The sequence below is a fragment of the Bolinopsis microptera genome, chromosome 12 (assembly GCF_026151205.1).
Source record: "Bolinopsis microptera isolate Bmic1 chromosome 12, MBARI_Bmic_1.0, whole genome shotgun sequence".
Taxonomy (NCBI): domain Eukaryota; kingdom Metazoa; phylum Ctenophora; class Tentaculata; order Lobata; family Bolinopsidae; genus Bolinopsis; species Bolinopsis microptera.
In genome coordinates this window covers 7052300-7069060 of record NC_087083.1, presented here as the reverse complement: position 1 = coordinate 7069060, position 16761 = coordinate 7052300, and the positions used below count along the sequence as shown (strand labels likewise).

General features: G+C 39.1%; 2 protein-coding genes and 1 long non-coding RNA gene across 3 annotated transcripts; 1 reads left to right on the top strand and 2 right to left on the bottom strand.

Moving 5' to 3' along the window:
* The first annotated feature begins 559 nt into the window (after positions 1-559).
* Positions 560-3628, top strand: LOC134824129 (U1 small nuclear ribonucleoprotein 70 kDa-like). The gene has a single exon (XM_063835863.1). The coding sequence runs from the start codon at positions 2195-2197 to the stop codon at positions 3533-3535; it is 1341 nt and encodes a 446-aa protein (XP_063691933.1). The 5' UTR covers positions 560-2194; the 3' UTR covers positions 3536-3628.
* Positions 3629-7872: 4244 nt separating this feature from the next.
* LOC134824130 (uncharacterized) lies at positions 7873-16493 on the bottom strand. The gene is made up of 3 exons (XR_010161354.1): positions 16421-16493; positions 9686-9771; positions 7873-8950 (listed from the first exon to the last, which is right to left on the bottom strand). It is a non-coding gene; the product is annotated as an uncharacterized LOC134824130 (long non-coding RNA).
* Positions 11276-14248, bottom strand: LOC134824453 (zinc finger MYM-type protein 1-like). Its single transcript, XM_063836360.1, has 3 exons — positions 14005-14248; positions 12903-13741; positions 11276-12709 (listed from the first exon to the last, which is right to left on the bottom strand). The coding sequence occupies exons 1-3, from the start codon at positions 14246-14248 to the stop codon at positions 11276-11278; spliced, it is 2517 nt and encodes an 838-aa protein (XP_063692430.1).
* Positions 16494-16761: the final 268 nt, after the last annotated feature.

The window sequence follows — 16761 nt, the reverse complement described above, 5'->3', positions numbered from 1 at the left end:
AAGCGTTATAAAGCATGAAAAATGTCTCTTATTCAAGTACTAATAATAATTTGCGAATTTAAAGTCATCCTAAAGGTCAAATATGAAGACCTAAATTCATGGCATAAATGGAGAATTGGCCAATACAAATTTCCATTTATGCCATAAAACGTATGCCATTTATGCCATTTTATGCCATTGGTACCCCCCCCCCCCAGCAGGAGAAATAGTTCTGATTGGTTTGGTATCTTGGTTTTCAAAACACTTCATTTGGTTATTTCAAACAAAATAATCTGTGAGAAAGTTAAGAAATCAAGGACTTGATTTGTTTATTTGTTCACAGTTCTATTTTAACACCTCATATTTTTTTTAATGCAGTCACTCAGATGATTTTAAATCAGGACACTTCAACAAAGACACATACTCTGCCCACAATAAGGGGCCATAATTTTTAAGTTATGTAACAGTACGAATGTATAGAATTATTATTATTTAACACCTCACAAGACATTTTGCCTTGTGATTTCATGTTAACCCCCTTTGAAATTATTCACATAAAAGCATACTGTTACCCTACAGCTCTACAGGAATAATCTCCATGTGTTGATGGTACTGTTCTCAAGATTACTAAACTGCAGAAAACACCCACAGGCACGAATCATCACTTTATTCGTTAGGGATTTCTCTCGAAAATTTCGGGCTAAAGGAAATTCTAATGTTACTCAGAGAACTACATTAAATGGTGCCAAAACGGAGAATTCTGTTCCCCTTAAAGCTGCTTCTCTTTCTTGGAGACCAATCATCAAACAACTGTTGTTCACTCTGCCCTTCCTCTTCGTTGTCCAAACTGGAAATGCTTTGTTCGAAGTAATAGAAACTAAATTCCAACATGCATTGACATCTATACAGACAAGATTTGATGTTTATGATGATAGGTGGGGTCAAATCATAAGAAATTACTGCAATTGTCCTGATACATTGTTTAATAGAAGGATTATTCAGCTGATCGTATTCTCATCTTTTTGCTTCATTAGTTCCATGTTCCTTCTCAGATCAGAGAAATTAATGAGAATGTTTGGAGCAGGCGCATCGTCTTCATTTTTCTCTCCAATAACCTCTATATTTTTACATGGTTCTGTACCCCATTTAGCTTGCAACATGCTCTCCTTGTACGTTTTGACAATTGGCTGGCATGGTAAGGGCCCAGTTGCAAGTGGCTCATTAGACTGTATGAGTCACCAACACTTGTTAACTTTTCTCATAATGTCAGGTGCTGTAGTATCCCTCGTTTGTAATGCAAGGTATGCGCTGCTCAGGAGTAGGGATATCTCCGTGGGGTTCTCAGGATCTCTGTGTGCTCTGCTTATGTTTGAAATCGCCCAGAAACCAGAGAGCAGAGTTTCATTTATCTTCACAAGGCCGGACCGGCACTTTTCTGCGGGAGATGCTGGGAAACTTGTTGTGTGCTTTGAACTGGTACTTTTAGCTCTGTCAAGATATCACAGAATTGATAGTTTTGGGCACCTTGTTGGCCTTGGTTTTGGGTTTATGTACAGCAAATTTGGTATTAAAAGATGGAATGAAGAAATCAGAATAATGACAAAACATTGTGATGATGAGTTAAACAGTAAGTGAAGGAGTGCAAGTGGAGGGTTGGTTTGGTTAAGAATTTTATAAAATTCTTTGTTATAAGAATTATTAATTTACAGAGGTTTACTGACAGAACGGACCCTAAAATTCTTAGTAGTTGGATCGAATTTAGACAGATCTGGTACAGATTTGGTACTGCTTTAATAAAGTTTTAGTCAGGCATCATGGTTTGAATTCAATCGAGTGTGGCCTAGATTTGGTTTGTTATAAATTCCAGTTTAATAAGGATTTGTTGGGGCTATCTGTGCTGCAACACCAAAATAGTTTTCAAATTCGAAGATTTGGGTAATTTAGTTGTTTAAATTATTGATCATTTTTGATTGTGTACATTGTATCTTGAATTTTCTATTCCATTTAATATTTTGTATTGTCCTCAATAAATTTGATGATTTGACATCTTGTATAAAATGTCTAATTTACATTCAATGAAATATTTGAGTGTTTTTAATGCAAAAAGATATCATGTTCATTGTTCATTGTACTTATAATAACATTGTTGATGATTAATTACGGTTGAGATGTGATCAAGAAGGCATCTAACATCCTCTTCTCATCAGGTAGGAATATGACTCAGTTTTTACCTGCCAATTTACTTGCGTTATTTGCACCACGTGACCCCCTACCTTATCTCCCACCCCCTCCACCAAAACATACGAATGAAGACTGCACTCTGACTGGTGTAGGTGTTTACAGTCACCTTTTTGAAGATCCAGTTGACACTCCTGAGGCTATGAAGTGTCCTTCAAGGTTGGAACGTAAAGAAGCAAAACGTTTGGAAAAAGAAGAATCTCAGAAGAACCGTGTTGAACAGGAACTTCTGAAATGGGATCCCCAAAACGATCCAAACGCTACTGGAGACGCTTTTAAAACCGTTTTTGTATCGAGAATCAACTATGACACAAGAGAGGATAAGCTGCAACGTGAATTTGAAGAGTTTGGTTATATCAGAAAAATACATATGGTCCGTGATGTTAGGACAGGGAAACCGCGCGGTTACGCTTTTATTGAGTACGAGACTGAGAAGGGTATGAGGGCTGCTTACAAATATGGAGATGGTAAGAAGATTGACGGACGACGTGTCGTAGTGGATATTGAACGAGGACGGACTGTTAAGAATTGGAAGCCAAGAAGATTTGGGGGAGGTCTTGGTGGGTCACGAATTGGAGCCCCAGAGTTCAACATTACTCACTCAGGAAGAGTTGATCCCAGACAATATCAAGAGAAGTTAGATAGAGCTAATAGGGCACGAGATAGAGCCCTCAATAACATTGATAATGAGAAGGAGGGATCTCCGTCAGAGTCGAGGGAGATGTCTAGAGACACATCGGAAAGGCGCAGGTCAACTGAACGTGAGAGATCCTTCAAGGATGAAGATAAGAGAGAAGAGAAAAAGGAGGATAGAAGAATCACAAGAAGGGATGATCGTGGAGAGCGTGAAGATGATCGTGGTGATAGAAAGCGTGACAGGGACCGGCCAGAACGTGATGATGATCGAAGGAGAGATAGGGATGGAGACAGGAAGCGAGAGAGACGGGATGATGACAGAGACAGGGACAGGAAGAGGGATCGCAGAGACAGAGACGATCGACGGGGGGACAGAGACAGGATGGGAGACAGGGACAGGGATAGAGATCGTGGAGATCGGGAAAGAGAAAGGGAGAAATATCCAGAGAGAGAGGGAGACAGAGAGAAAAGTAGAGAAAAGGAGGGAAGCAGAAGCAGAGAGATGAAGGAGGGAAGCAGAGAGATGAAGGAGGGAAGCAGAGAGATGAAGGAGGGCAGTAGAGAAAGGAAGGAGGAAAGTAGAGAAAGGAAGGAGGAGGTAGAGGAGGAGCGACCTAAAGAAGTTGAGGAAGTACCTGAAGAACCTAGTTATCCCCAGGAAGAGGCTCAAGTAGCATCTTAGTCTGGTTACAAGAGACACTGAAAGTGAGACTGGCTTGATGTTTCTGGACCTATTTTAGCATCTTTTATGATCTAATGATCTGATTTAAACCCATTTATTACTGTTTCACATGGAACTAGAAAGAATTCCAGATTGGGCCGTTTTATATTCAGAGCTTCTCCGAAATTTTCATGTGTTACTGCTGAACTGATTTGCAAATTTGGGTCTTGATTTTTGTCTTGAGTTTAAATTGTTCAATCAAGTTTTACTTACCATGTTATATTGTACTCTAAAACAAAGAAAACATTCTGACGTTCAATAATTTTGTTTGAGTTGTTTAATTACCCCATAATGTAAGATCCAAGAGTATTATCAGAAATAAATGCAACTTACTTTTTAAATTTAATATGTTCAATGCTCAACTCTCAGTTACTACTGTACTTTTAATTATCCAGCTATTTACAGGAAACAGAAACATCTCAGAACACAGCAATTTACCGAACTCTGTACTTCAAACTGTATCTGAACAGCTACAATATTATCAGCAGGAAAGAATGGTATGTTTTATAGCTTTATCTCTCGTTAACAGTACTGCATTTTATTTATATTGTTATCAAAGTAACACTCTAGGGCTACACAGTACACACCATGACCAGATAATAAAACTGATCGCAGGGTTCCTGATTCTCGTTATTTCTCAAGATGAAGATCCGAAGTGCAAATAGAAACAAACAAGCTTAGAAGGAAAAAGAACCAGGTAGGTTTGATGTTAAAAATTCAATTTCCAATTTTCTATTTAATTTAAATTCAATCCAAAGATTATTGTCTTAGGGAGCCCTATTCATTATCATGCATTTAAATCTGGCATTTGGGTACGCTCATTAAATTCTATGTACCTATCTAATAAAACAAGGACAAACAATAACCTACAAAGCAAGTACAGAAATATCCAATATCCATCCTGCCTAGGTGCCAAGTTCATACAATGATTACACTATAGTTAGTTGCCCTGGTAAGCCCACTCCATGTGATAATGTGATTACGCCACGTGATCAGTTAGTTGCCATGGTAAGCACACTCCACGTGACCACGTGATCTTTCTTGTGGCATCACCAAACATTCGATCTTTTTCCTGTTGCACACACACTCTTCACATCCGGCATCCGTCATCATGTACCATTCCTGTGAAACAACTTCATAATATAGTCATGTGACAGTGTGATGACGTCACGTGACAGTGTGATGACATCACGTGACAGTGTGATGACATCACGTGACAGTGTGATGTCATCACTACATAAGAAAGAAATCTAACAAAACAAAAAAAATGTTGTGTTCAATACCATTATTAATGGACTAGTTTATGAGTAATATATTAAACTTAAATATTACTGTTTTGACGATGTATTAACGAAAATAAAGTGCACATTCATAGTTCCTTTACTTACGGACAAATGTTCGTGTGTTGTTTTTGTTCCGTCCAAGTTCTGTGTCTCACACATTGAGCATTCCTGAGAATATCTTATTTTTTATAGGGGAACTTAGGTAGAATTGGCGGTTGAGATTTCTGATAATAACAACATAGGGCCTCACTGTATTTCCACTCAAAGCTTTGAACATAGTTATAGTTTACCAGATGTATTTTTGACCGTAGAATCGATTAAAAGCGGTTCGGTAATGATTGGATTGATTTTTATGTGTATTTTGATCGGCTGAAAATATCGAAAATTTGTAAAAAACTGCTATTCTAAATCGATATGTTACTGTACCTTGGTTTGGACTGTGTCCCAGCAAGAAATCTCTCCGTTTCTACACTGACATTCCCTGCAATCCTCTTCAAATTGTTCGTAATCTTCAAATGTTGTTCCCTCCCTTACACAGAAGGTACACGTCTGGAGGTAGTTTACAGTATATAGTTCACCAACCACAATAAACCAGATATTATGATTAAAACCGTAACTCAAATGAAAATAAAACAATGTTCCCCCCCTCGACCCTCGCTATCCCTTCCCGAATTGTAGCAACAAACTCACCCCTGAGCAAGTAACAGTAGCACCAGCTTGACACTGGCAAATGGAGCAACCATCAGAGAAAGTGTCTTGGTATTGTAGCTAATCCTTAACTATAATGCTGCTAATCCTTAACTATAATGCTGCTAACTTTTAATACCCAGGATATGCTCATGCAATCACTTTGTACAAAATAAGTACTTTTCGCCACTGCACGTGATAGATATTACTCCCCTCTAACAAGAAACAACTCAAAAGTCAATTTCGAGAGAATTTTGATGAAGACCCCCCCGGCTCTCTTAAATTGAGCAACAAACTCACCCCTGAGCAAGTAACAGTAGCACCAGCTTGGCACTGGCAAATGGAGCAACCATCAGAGAATGTTTCTTGGTATGAGTATTGTTTACTGTTGTGAATACAGCTCTGTGTGACCGCTGTGTTGTTAGATTGTACTAGTAACAGTAGTAGTAATACTTGTAACTTGCAAATATTCATTCTAATGGTAGACATTGATTGATTGGTTTATCTTAATGTAGAATACGAATCATTAAACCAACATTAATTAACTATTTAAACCAAAAGACGCTCTAAAAGAATAATTGGTTGTGTCCCAACAAGAACTTAAAAACAAACAGAGTTAAGATCACCATGTCTGCTAGTTACTTGGTGTGTTAGTTATTAAGGTATTAAAGCAGCCAATGATAATTTGCATACTAATCACGTGACTTTAGTCGACCAATCAGATGTAAATATTAGTAGGAAATGGAGGGCCTCTTGGAATTCTGGGCAATTAATTAAACTTTCTAACTTAGTAAGTTTTGAAGTATGACTTATGATCTGCTCTAGTTAAAAATTGTTTCTTGTTAATGCCGCTCCTGCAGGAATAAAGAACATTCATTTAAGAAAATATAAATTTATATTTCTTTTTGCTAGCCCCTTCATCAACATTTGACATTCAGCATCCTTTATCTCAACTTACAAATTAAGAATTTGTCTGATTAAGGTTAGATAAAAACTCAACGAACACAACAGTTTTAAAGAATTTGGTACGGAATTTAATCCGCGTCTAACATCCGGTAGCACAACACTCCAAAACCGACCATTCCCGCCCTTTGCCATTCCTCGGTCACAATCTGGAAAGCTGTTTATTTAATTTCTGGAAAACGCGAAGCTACAATTTATGACCCTTCTCAAGCGCGCCTTTAATTAATTCGTTCGCGCGCGCCGCACGACAAGACTTGCTAAGCTTATCACATTCACACAGCGGAAAATATTATGGCATTAATTGTGCAGCGTTTTTCGTTTTTGAGAGGGGGCGGGGGGAGGGGGGGGGGGGGGGGGGGGGGGGGTTATAAATGATTACGCTAGTGTCATTTTGATACAATTCACTAAAGCAGTGTCAAAGAAAATTCTCCAAAAAGTAATCACGTAATAAGTGAACGACCCCTTGCCGTTGAACTATCGTTTTCTGCATGACGCCCAAAAAACTTTCACTTTTTTGCCACTCGATATCTTTGACAGTAATGTCCTGTGGTCAAGATCGAATTCCTAAATATGGGCTTCGCGTACTACGTCGCGCACTACTGTAATTACTGTAGTGTATGTGTACTTCAAGTGCAGTACTGCTAGTACATAGTATATTGTATAGTGTAGGTCTACTGCAAACGCTTTTCTATACAATTATAAATGGATTATTTTTCTGGTACGGATCATTTGCTTAAAATAAAAACCGTTTTACATCAAAACAGACGATACAAATAAAATAACTTCAGAGTTTATCAGTGACCTTTAACTACCCTTTCCCTTCAGCTCGATCAGAGTCAGTCTTCTCTGATAAAGTGGTGGACAGAAAGATCAATAGCGCACAAACTGGATAATCCTCAACATAGTTCAGATTACATATCACTGATTTGGAGGAACTGTCAACTTATCGAGGCTAACTGATCCTACTGTTCCTTAGAATAGTGTTAATATTGTAACTGTGGTTACTTCAGATCTGAACTGTTAATATTTTAATAAACTTGAATAAGACAACTAATAGTTAAGTGTGAAAACTACCTCATTGGGTGGCCCTCTTACACCCTAATTTGTACAAAGTAATTCTACGGCAATGATTGTATTTATCGCTCAACAGTCAATACATAACACTGTTCTATTCGGCCAGATTCCTTAGTAACTCATGCCATGTTAAATTATTGTTTTTAATTTATTGTTTAAAGGATTTGAACTCGGAATTAGCGGTTTCCTTGGTTGCACGTTTTTCTGATTAATCGATGATTAGTTTATTAAAATGACTAATAATTTTATTATTTTCATCGAATGATTCGAAAGATTCATTAAAACACTGAGTTTAAGTTAAATCTCCATGTGACACAAAATACTGCTTCCTTTTAATTAACTGTTGCCCTGAACCGATGCCCTGAACACTACTGTTAATGATACATTGTTAATCTAATGAATGAATAGGTCTAACAAAGGGAGACTTGTAAATAGTGGTTTCTTGAGGTAGACACTGCAAATGGAAGGGGCTTAAATTCGATTAAAATCTTTTAAATGGAATTTTTTGTATAAACTTTAACAGAAATTATAAATTATAAATCAACTCTCGGATCATTGACACATATAACAGAGTGAATTGAAACAATCTCTCTATTACAGGACGTATCACAGTCGTCATAGTAACACGAAATACTCTTTCCTCTCAATGATTCATGACATACTATAAATATCAAAAAAATATCAATTAAGAATCGTAACAAATTTATAACATTTATGATTTTCCAGAAAATTAAACATTAGAATTTAAATCCTGCTCCTTTATCAACACAGAAACTACAAAACTACGGGAGCTGCATTTTAGTCACGTGACATTACAGCTCTCTGATTGGTCGGGAATCGGTCACGTGACACTAAAACAACATGAAAACTTATCAAGGGTAAAAATGTACAAAATGGTAAAATGAAAATATAAATCACTTAAATATATCACGGATTAAATTCACAAGTCTTGATCGTAACTTAAATATAAATCGAAATGAAACATGTTATGGTCCTGACAAGTTACTACCGTTTGTTGCTATTAGTTTCTATAGCAACACAGTTCTGACTCTTAAAGTTCAGTTCATCATTACACCACTGACATTGGAACGTCTTCCTAATCGCACAAGAAATTCGATGGATGATGTTGTGTTTCCATGTGTTACCATATGTTACCAATTACCATGTGTTACCATGTGTTACCATGGCAACAGCATGATGTTCAGTCATAAACTGCACTGGGTATTAGTTACCATGACGTGTTACCATGGCAACATGAGTGTTACCATGGTAACACTCAGCAAGACTCGATGATCGTCAGTATATCCAGGCAGTCGATAGAGTTGCCAGTCATTGAAACTTCCATTATCTTCTTAATCAGCTTCTCCTCCTGAAACGGGACAAGGTTACAGTATACTAATGTAACAATGCTGAAGTTTTAAAGTATAGCAAACAGGGTACTAGTTTCTATTAACATTTATACTATTGTGGGAATGCAGTACTGCAGGAATGTTACTACTTTATTAAAGTGCCGTTGCTATTGCAACTTAAAAGTCCTGTTGCTATAGTAACTGAGAATAGAATCCCTTGACATTCTTTAACAACGACTAAATAATCTGCTACCAGAGCACTCAACAAGATTCTGTCAAAAATGTTGGAAAATATTCCAACTTTTTTCAGTTTCCGTAAAAATGAAAGAATGTATCATCTGTAACTCTTGTGTTGCTGTAGTAACTGCAGCAGTATGAGACCATTCTACTCTAGCTTAGCGACACACTCTAGCTTAACAATACTACTATTATAGCTTAGCAATACTACTATAGTTATACGTATTTGTAACTAGTTTTACTGCTACAGTAGTATCTCGCTACTATAAAGCGTCTTATAACAAAGTTTTACTTTTAAAACTAACAAGTTCAGCCAGGGCAATCTGCAATTGATCACAATTCACATGACGACATTTAGACAGCAAAGAGCACAACAAATGAGAGTATAAATACAAATAAATAAAAATGAAGATCAGGGTTCATATCTAATTATTACTACGGTTACTATAGTAGTTACTGTGGCAGATGGCTATCAATTATCATAGCAGTTACCATAGGCATAGTAATATTTAATTTACCTGTGAAGTAAGCTTAGCATGAGCATCTTCAATGATTGCCTTGTTCTCTTCAATAATTCGCTGTACTAACATATGATCCTCTTTCCCTGCGAGTAGTTTATTAACTATTACTTAGATTAGTTTAAAATAAAATCACGTACAAGGTTGGGAACTCAAAATAACAATTGTTGAGTTAGGATAAATGTTTGCATGGCTGATGGCAACATGATTGTGACCATGGCAACACGTGCGCGACTTCCACACTATAAGTATAATGTTAGCGACAAGAGAAACGCCATTGTTGGACGTATGTCACCTCGTGGCTTCGTTTTACTTTTATCCAGAATACAGTAGCCTTACTTTTCTTACTTTAACCTTAAATGGGCCCACATAAATGTAACCCTTGGTCTGTACTCTGTTCCCTTCTCGTGTCTAAAGTATACCGAGCACCTTAGGTGTTAGGACATGTGCGGCGACAGTACTGGGAAATAAGTACATGTACAGGGTGGGCCAAAAGTCAGTGTGCAAACGTTGGGTCTTTTACCCCCGCCGTGTTTTATATTTGAGGGTTGTTGCTTTGCAGATGGTTTACTGTACCTACTAGTACTGGTTCGAGGATTCCGTCACCAAAATTTGAAAATTCGAATATTTTAGACCACGCCCATTCAATATTAAAACACTTATATTGTTCTCCCCGAACATGCTAGATGTGATTATATGACACCGCGACACGACACCTTAATTGGGCAGCCTTCACGATTCCCATAATGTTTAACGGGGTGTTTAACGGGTTCACCTAATCACATGATCAGGTAAACCAATCACCTGATCACACGTAATGAATAACCTCGTTAAGATTCATATCTCGGTCATCTGAGAAGCTAGAACTCTCATTTTTTCAGGGCAAACGTAATTTAAATGGCCAAACACAATTCAATAAAATTTGGCTCGATCCGACTATCCAAACTATCAAATAAATGCGAAAATGAACCTTCTTTTGAAAAAATGAACACAAATATGTTTCGATTTGACAAATTTCTCGAACCAGTAGTAGTAAGTCATACAGTGGCGTAACGACCGCCCCTGCTAACCCTGCTAGCAGGGGGGCGGCACCTTAGGGGGGCGGCATTTTTCCGCCCCATTACACAATTTTGCCGCCCCCTGTAGCCGGTGATGACCCGTGACTCTTCATACCGAAGTAAAAAAAGTAAAGAAATTAGTTGAACGTGTCTACTACTCCAAAATTCTACACGAATTTATAGCGCAACTTAACCACGCGCTGAAAGTTGCGCAAAAAGTGATAACGATACTACACTTTCATTGTTAATACTTTAGCGCGGAGGCCAATTTCTAATGATGCGCGGTGTGACTAAAGTTTATACGACGGTAATTGTGTGAACTCTAACCTTCGAGGTTTGCAGTTTGTGACTTTTCAATAATTTTAAATCCGGCTCCTGGGCTCTGGCCATGTTAGTTATCGTAGTAGGACAAATAGAAACAACCGTTTCAAGATACACTTATAAATTATGTTAAGTAAAATAAACATCATGATCACAGATCAAGTCAACCCAATTACAACAATTTACAAAATACAAAAAAATAAATAAATGTTCAGTGGAAACGCTTGATGCGCCCTGCTTTTGCACTGGCAAATTTCTGTACCAGCTTCGAGCGATCAAGTTTGTCAACCTCACTGTTCTCAATTGAGATGAGAGCTAAATCCTTAAGTCTAGATTGTGACATAGTCGACCTTAGATAAGTTTTTATCAACTTTAACTTCGAGAAGGACCGTTCCGCCGATGCAACAGTGACTGGTATAGCTATGAAAAGCATCAAGGCTGCTACCAACTGCGGACACAACAGCGGAAGGTCTCTCTCGAAGATAAAGTTGACCAACTGGAGAGGACTTGTCACATCTTCGGTCCTTAGCTCACTCCCGTAATCTTCCTTCAGGTCAATTAACTCGTCTGCCAATGATGGCTGCAAGTCCTTGTGGTAGATCTTTACCAACTCATTCGCAGCAGTTCGGAGGTCCGTGCAACTCTTCGTCAGTATGTGTTTGGGCTGCAAACACGCGAATTTGCTCACTATCGAGTTGTGTCCCTCAAATCGAAGAAGGATTTGTTCCCGACATGTCTTCAGTGTGGGAAGAAATATCTGTACCTTGAACAAATCCTTCTTCGATGGTTCTGGTAAGTTCTGGCCACGAAGTTGACCAGAATATCTGTAGAGGTTCCGGGCCATGGTGAGCTGGAATGACTGCTCGGCCCCAGCATAGATGGCTTGCTGCTGAGCTTCTACGATGAGAGTATCCCAATTTCCCTCTAGATTTCGGAGAAATCTTGTAAAGCTGCTGAGAGCAGCTGGCACAACTCCAATGTCCAGGTTTTTAGCCTGGAGCATGTTAGTAATAGTCTGTGCCTTGGAGAGCAGCTTCTCCCAAAACACCAGAGTAATGGTGAACTCGAAAGTTCTAACTCTACTCAAAAGTCCCGCAGATGTTCGGCAGTTGGTGAGTGATAGCTTCGTCAGAAGTCTGATGATATCTGGCTGCCGATTCTTGATGGCCCGAACGCTTTCATGACGAGACGACCACCTCGTTGGGCAAAGTTTTTTTAGGTCTAAGCCCGGAGAGTTCATCTTCAGCTCCTCCCAGCGTAATGAGCTCGATCCAACAAACGTAAAAACCTGGCCCAGACAGTCGAAGAAATCACTGGTGTGGTTGGTAGCAGCCACAACATCTTTTATCACCAAACACAGATTGTGGGTCGAACAGTGCACAAAGGGAACAGGGTTCGTGGTTCTGTTCTTCAGTATCGTCTGTACTCCCCCATAAACTCCCGACATAACACTGGCTCCGTCAAATCCCTGTCCTCTAAGTTTGTCCAGCGTGATTCCCAGCTTCTGGAGTTCTTCAATAGCGAGATTAGCAATAGCCTCTGCTTTTCCAGATGACATTGCGATGAATCCGAGAAAGGTCTCATGCACCTGTACTTGAGAGTCTCGAACGGAAACCCAGCGCACCACCAAACTTAATTGGTCTACCTGTGAGGGAAATATGTCAATAAAATAGCTTCTAGATTCTAATACACATCCGATGGAAGAAATAAATGTACAACATAGTGAAAAGGGAAGGTGTAACGGTATTTTTCTTTACCATTGTCCACTGTACAGACATAATCATATTACATAAACAAATTTGAAATCAAAATGTATTTGACCAAAAGATGGAACGAACCTTTCCCAGATCAACTGTCGAATCAAGGATAATCGAAAAGTAGGGGCTCTTTAGGATATCCGATACCAAGGAGATCCGCATTTCCTCGGCGATAAGGGAGATCAGCTCGTTTTGGATCGCAGGGCTCAGATATTTAGTCTTCCCCTTGGGCGTGGCGATCACTTGCTTCAGGAGACCGTCAAACTGGGCAAGCAGTTTGACCAACTCTAGGAAGTTGGATCCCTCACAAACTCCATCCCCCACAACCTCTCTGTGTCCACGTAATCCAATGTTCATAGAGGCAGCAGCTATTATGATGGCAATAACCCGCTCGACGACCAGAGTCCACTTTTTTTCGTTCTCCTCGATGATCTTCAGCTCTTGAAGATCGACTGGGCTTTTGATGAAGTGCAGTCGATTTTTATGCGCCTCTGCGTGGCTCTCGGACGTCTCATGTGTCTTCATCTTCTTGGAGATGCCATACTTCTTACTGGGAAGAATCTTGTCTGCCCACGGTGATTTGGCTTTATCCCCGAACAGCCAGCATGTCTCGCAGTAGGCATATTTGCCTAGTGGTGAATAGCAGAGCCATTTTCTTCGCAGTTCGAGTCCATTCTGTTGCTTACTAACATAGTAGTTCGACAACGTTGAGGGTTGACAAGGTCCGTGTTGCAGTATCGCCCGCTTGTCAGCGATGCTGAGACATTGTCTGTCTTTGAACAGCTCCTTGTCGCTCGGCCAGTTCACCTCCAGTGATAGAGCAGCTGCAGCTTCCACTACAGCATCGACTTCGTTGCTTCCTTCACCTGGCGCAGATTTCATGATCAACTGTAAAAAGCAAGCCAAAAATGAAGATGTTTCTGTGAAAAGAAATTTAAGGATGTGGCAGTCAATCTATGATGTAATATCTAAGATCACACCATTCACGACGAGATAATAGACTGATTATCGTATCATACTCCGTAATCCGTACTACTATTTGTTAGTAATTAGTTATGAGTTATGATAACAAGTCAATTATATGTACTTTCTTGCACTAACAGGAGTTTTAGAGAATCATGTCACTATTTCAGTAAATTAGTAAAGACCTATTATTTTGGGGTTCCTCCAGTAATTTTCTTACCTGTTTCGTCGTCCGATTCAAATAGGGGAAACTCCAACTCTTCATCTGGTTCCTCGACTGGATCGGGACGGCTCTCCTCCCGCCAATACACGTCTTGTGCTGCTACTCGGGCTTCTGCGGCAGTAGGGAACGCTGGTCCTGCAGTTGCGGTGAAGCTTGTTATCTTGGGATAGGACTTCATAAACTCCTCCTTCTTCTTCTTCTTGTTTCTGTACGCTGCCCCAGATTCTTTAGTTCGCTTCATGTTAACTGTTGTGAAAAAATAATCAATCAAGAGGTCGGTCGTCGTCAATTACAAATTGCAATGCGATTGATTGTCGAATTAGATATATTGTATACATGATGATGAGTAGTGAGCAGCCTGCAGCTTATTATCATGTTAATAATAATAATAATAGTATTGCTAATTTTCAAACCTAAAAAAAGTGGCTCTCGGGCGGTAGGACAATGGACATATCACATGAGTGATGAGTGACTGAATGTTGGCTATCGCGGAAAATCACAGACTATAACAAAAATGTACGCATATGACACATGTAGATTAAATTGGTGGACAACAGTCATGCAACATGCTTTAAAAATCTATGTCAAGTGATGAGTCAACTACATTAAAGCTAACTTTAACACATGCTTCAGTAGGGGTACTGGGTAGGATATTGCACATCAGTACAGGAATAAACGTTATAACTAATATTAACTTACGAAGTTCACGTTGAAAGACGAAAGTCGGGTGGCCCAAGTGGGTACGTGACCAAGAATACGGTAGCGCTTGCAGTCCTTCCAGTTTCCCATTTGACCGGACGGCGGACTCTGACAATATCCATGCGACAGTAAGATTCTATGCAAAATGCAAATCAGCCCTAAGGGATTAAATCCTAAGGGCTAAGACCTAACTTATCAACAAACGTCATACAAAAACATCATTAATACTGTGACTCGTGAACCGGCCAGCGCAAAGCTGAAAGGCGAAAGCACCGCTGACCTTAGGCAATTCCGATCAATGATCAATGATCAATCAACAAAATTGAACGTCGACGGTCGAGTTCACAATATTGCAATTCATTACTAAAAACTAGTCATAGCAGTTAGTCGTGGCAATCTGCACACTGCAGGTTAACAATGGAGTCAATTGAATTGATTATTGATCTATTAGAATTAAGATTAAAAACCGTTTACACTTTACTATACCGTTAATAATAAGAGATCTAAATGAGCTGTTGAAATACTTAATATAGAATTGATCAACAATTTACTTAAATTAAAACTTAAGATTCAAGATTAAGATTGATAACTTTTAAGTGATAGCAGATAACGATAAATGATAACTGTTTACTGTCAACTGATAGCTCATAGGCATGGAACTTATCAGATAACGGCTTAGTTTCTGCACTCAGCAGTCAGCAGTGAGCAGTCAGAACTCAGATTTCAGAAGTCACAAGTGACAACAAGTCTACAGTTTACACAATTACAATCAACAATCAATTATCAACAATCAACAATCAACAACGTAGACGCCACTCGCCAGACGGTAGACGCAAGACGTAGTAAAGTACATTCTAGGGCACACGCCATACGGTAAAACCAAGATAACAAACGATTAGCATTCTGATAACTACACGTGCGTCGTGTATCGGTGTCTCGCATTGATATCATCGACTGACATGCAATTTCCTCCAATCACAAGACAAGCAGCAGACCACGTGAATAAATTTTATCCAACGCGAACGCGCACAAAATTAATAGAGGTCGATATAATGGTATATTTTTGCTGCCTATGCGCGGCTCGATTTTAATATTTCGTGGGTTTAACACGCGCGCGTCTTGGTCAAAATTTAATTTTCTTTGTTTTCTTAGACGTCGTGTTGGTAAACATTACTGATTACACAATACACACTACACTGTAACTTCACGCGACGGACAAATCTCGGCGAGCGAAGCGAGCCGGCTCCGGATAGGGGCGGCAAATTTCAATTAGCAGGGGGGCGGCACAAAGTAACGTTACGCCACTGAAGTCATACCAGAACAAATTATTTCAATCGGGCACTCAGTGACTGAGCTATTAAGGCCAACGTTTGCACACTGACTTTTGGCCCACCCTGTATTAATATAGTGGAGCGATTTAGAATTGGAGATCTCTGATATGGGAGGGGGGGGGGGGGGGGGGGGCGTACTGCTCTTAATTTACCGAATGTTCTAGAACACTGGAAATGTGATTTTAACCAAACAGTTTATCCCTCTCCAAGTTGTCCACGTCAGTAACGCTTCGAACTCCTTGTTACCCTAGTCACTTGACACATTTCTCGTACTAAACAAAATTACCCCCAACAGTCACGAGTAAAAACACACTTCATCACATACAGAAGGTATTGATACAAATAAGGAAACCTGGTAAAAGTGCGTTGTCATGGTAACTAACCTAGTATAGCTTCTAAATCGCGCTTTGCAGGTTTCGTCCTGAGAGAGCTCTCCCGTGACCTGGTGATACCTGGGGAAAAAAAGTACTAAAGTTACTATCGTCATTATTATTACTAAATATAGTTACTATCGTCATTATTATTACTAAATATAGTTACTATCGTCATTATAATTACTAAATATAGTTACTATCGTCATTATCATTACTAAATATAGTTACTATCGTCATTATCATTACTAAATATAGTTACTATCGTCATTATTATTACTAAATATAGTTACTATCGTCATTATTATTACTAAATATAGTTACTATCGTCATTAATATTACTAAATATAGTT

Excerpts from the sequence above, each read along its gene's own strand:
- LOC134824129 (XM_063835863.1), top strand. The coding sequence starts at position 2,195 with ATGACTCAGTTTTTACCTGCCAATTTACTTGCGTTATTTGCACCACGT.
- LOC134824453 (XM_063836360.1), bottom strand. The coding sequence starts at position 14,248 with ATGAAGCGAACTAAAGAATCTGGGGCAGCGTACAGAAACAAGAAGAAG. Across the intron at positions 13,742-14,004 it reads TGAATCGGACGACGAAACAG|AAACATCTTCATTTTTGGCT; the intron begins GTAAGAAAATTA and ends TTCTTTTCACAG. Across the intron at positions 12,710-12,902 it reads CGACAGTTGATCTGGGAAAG|GTAGACCAATTAAGTTTGGT; the intron begins GTTCGTTCCATC and ends TTTCCCTCACAG.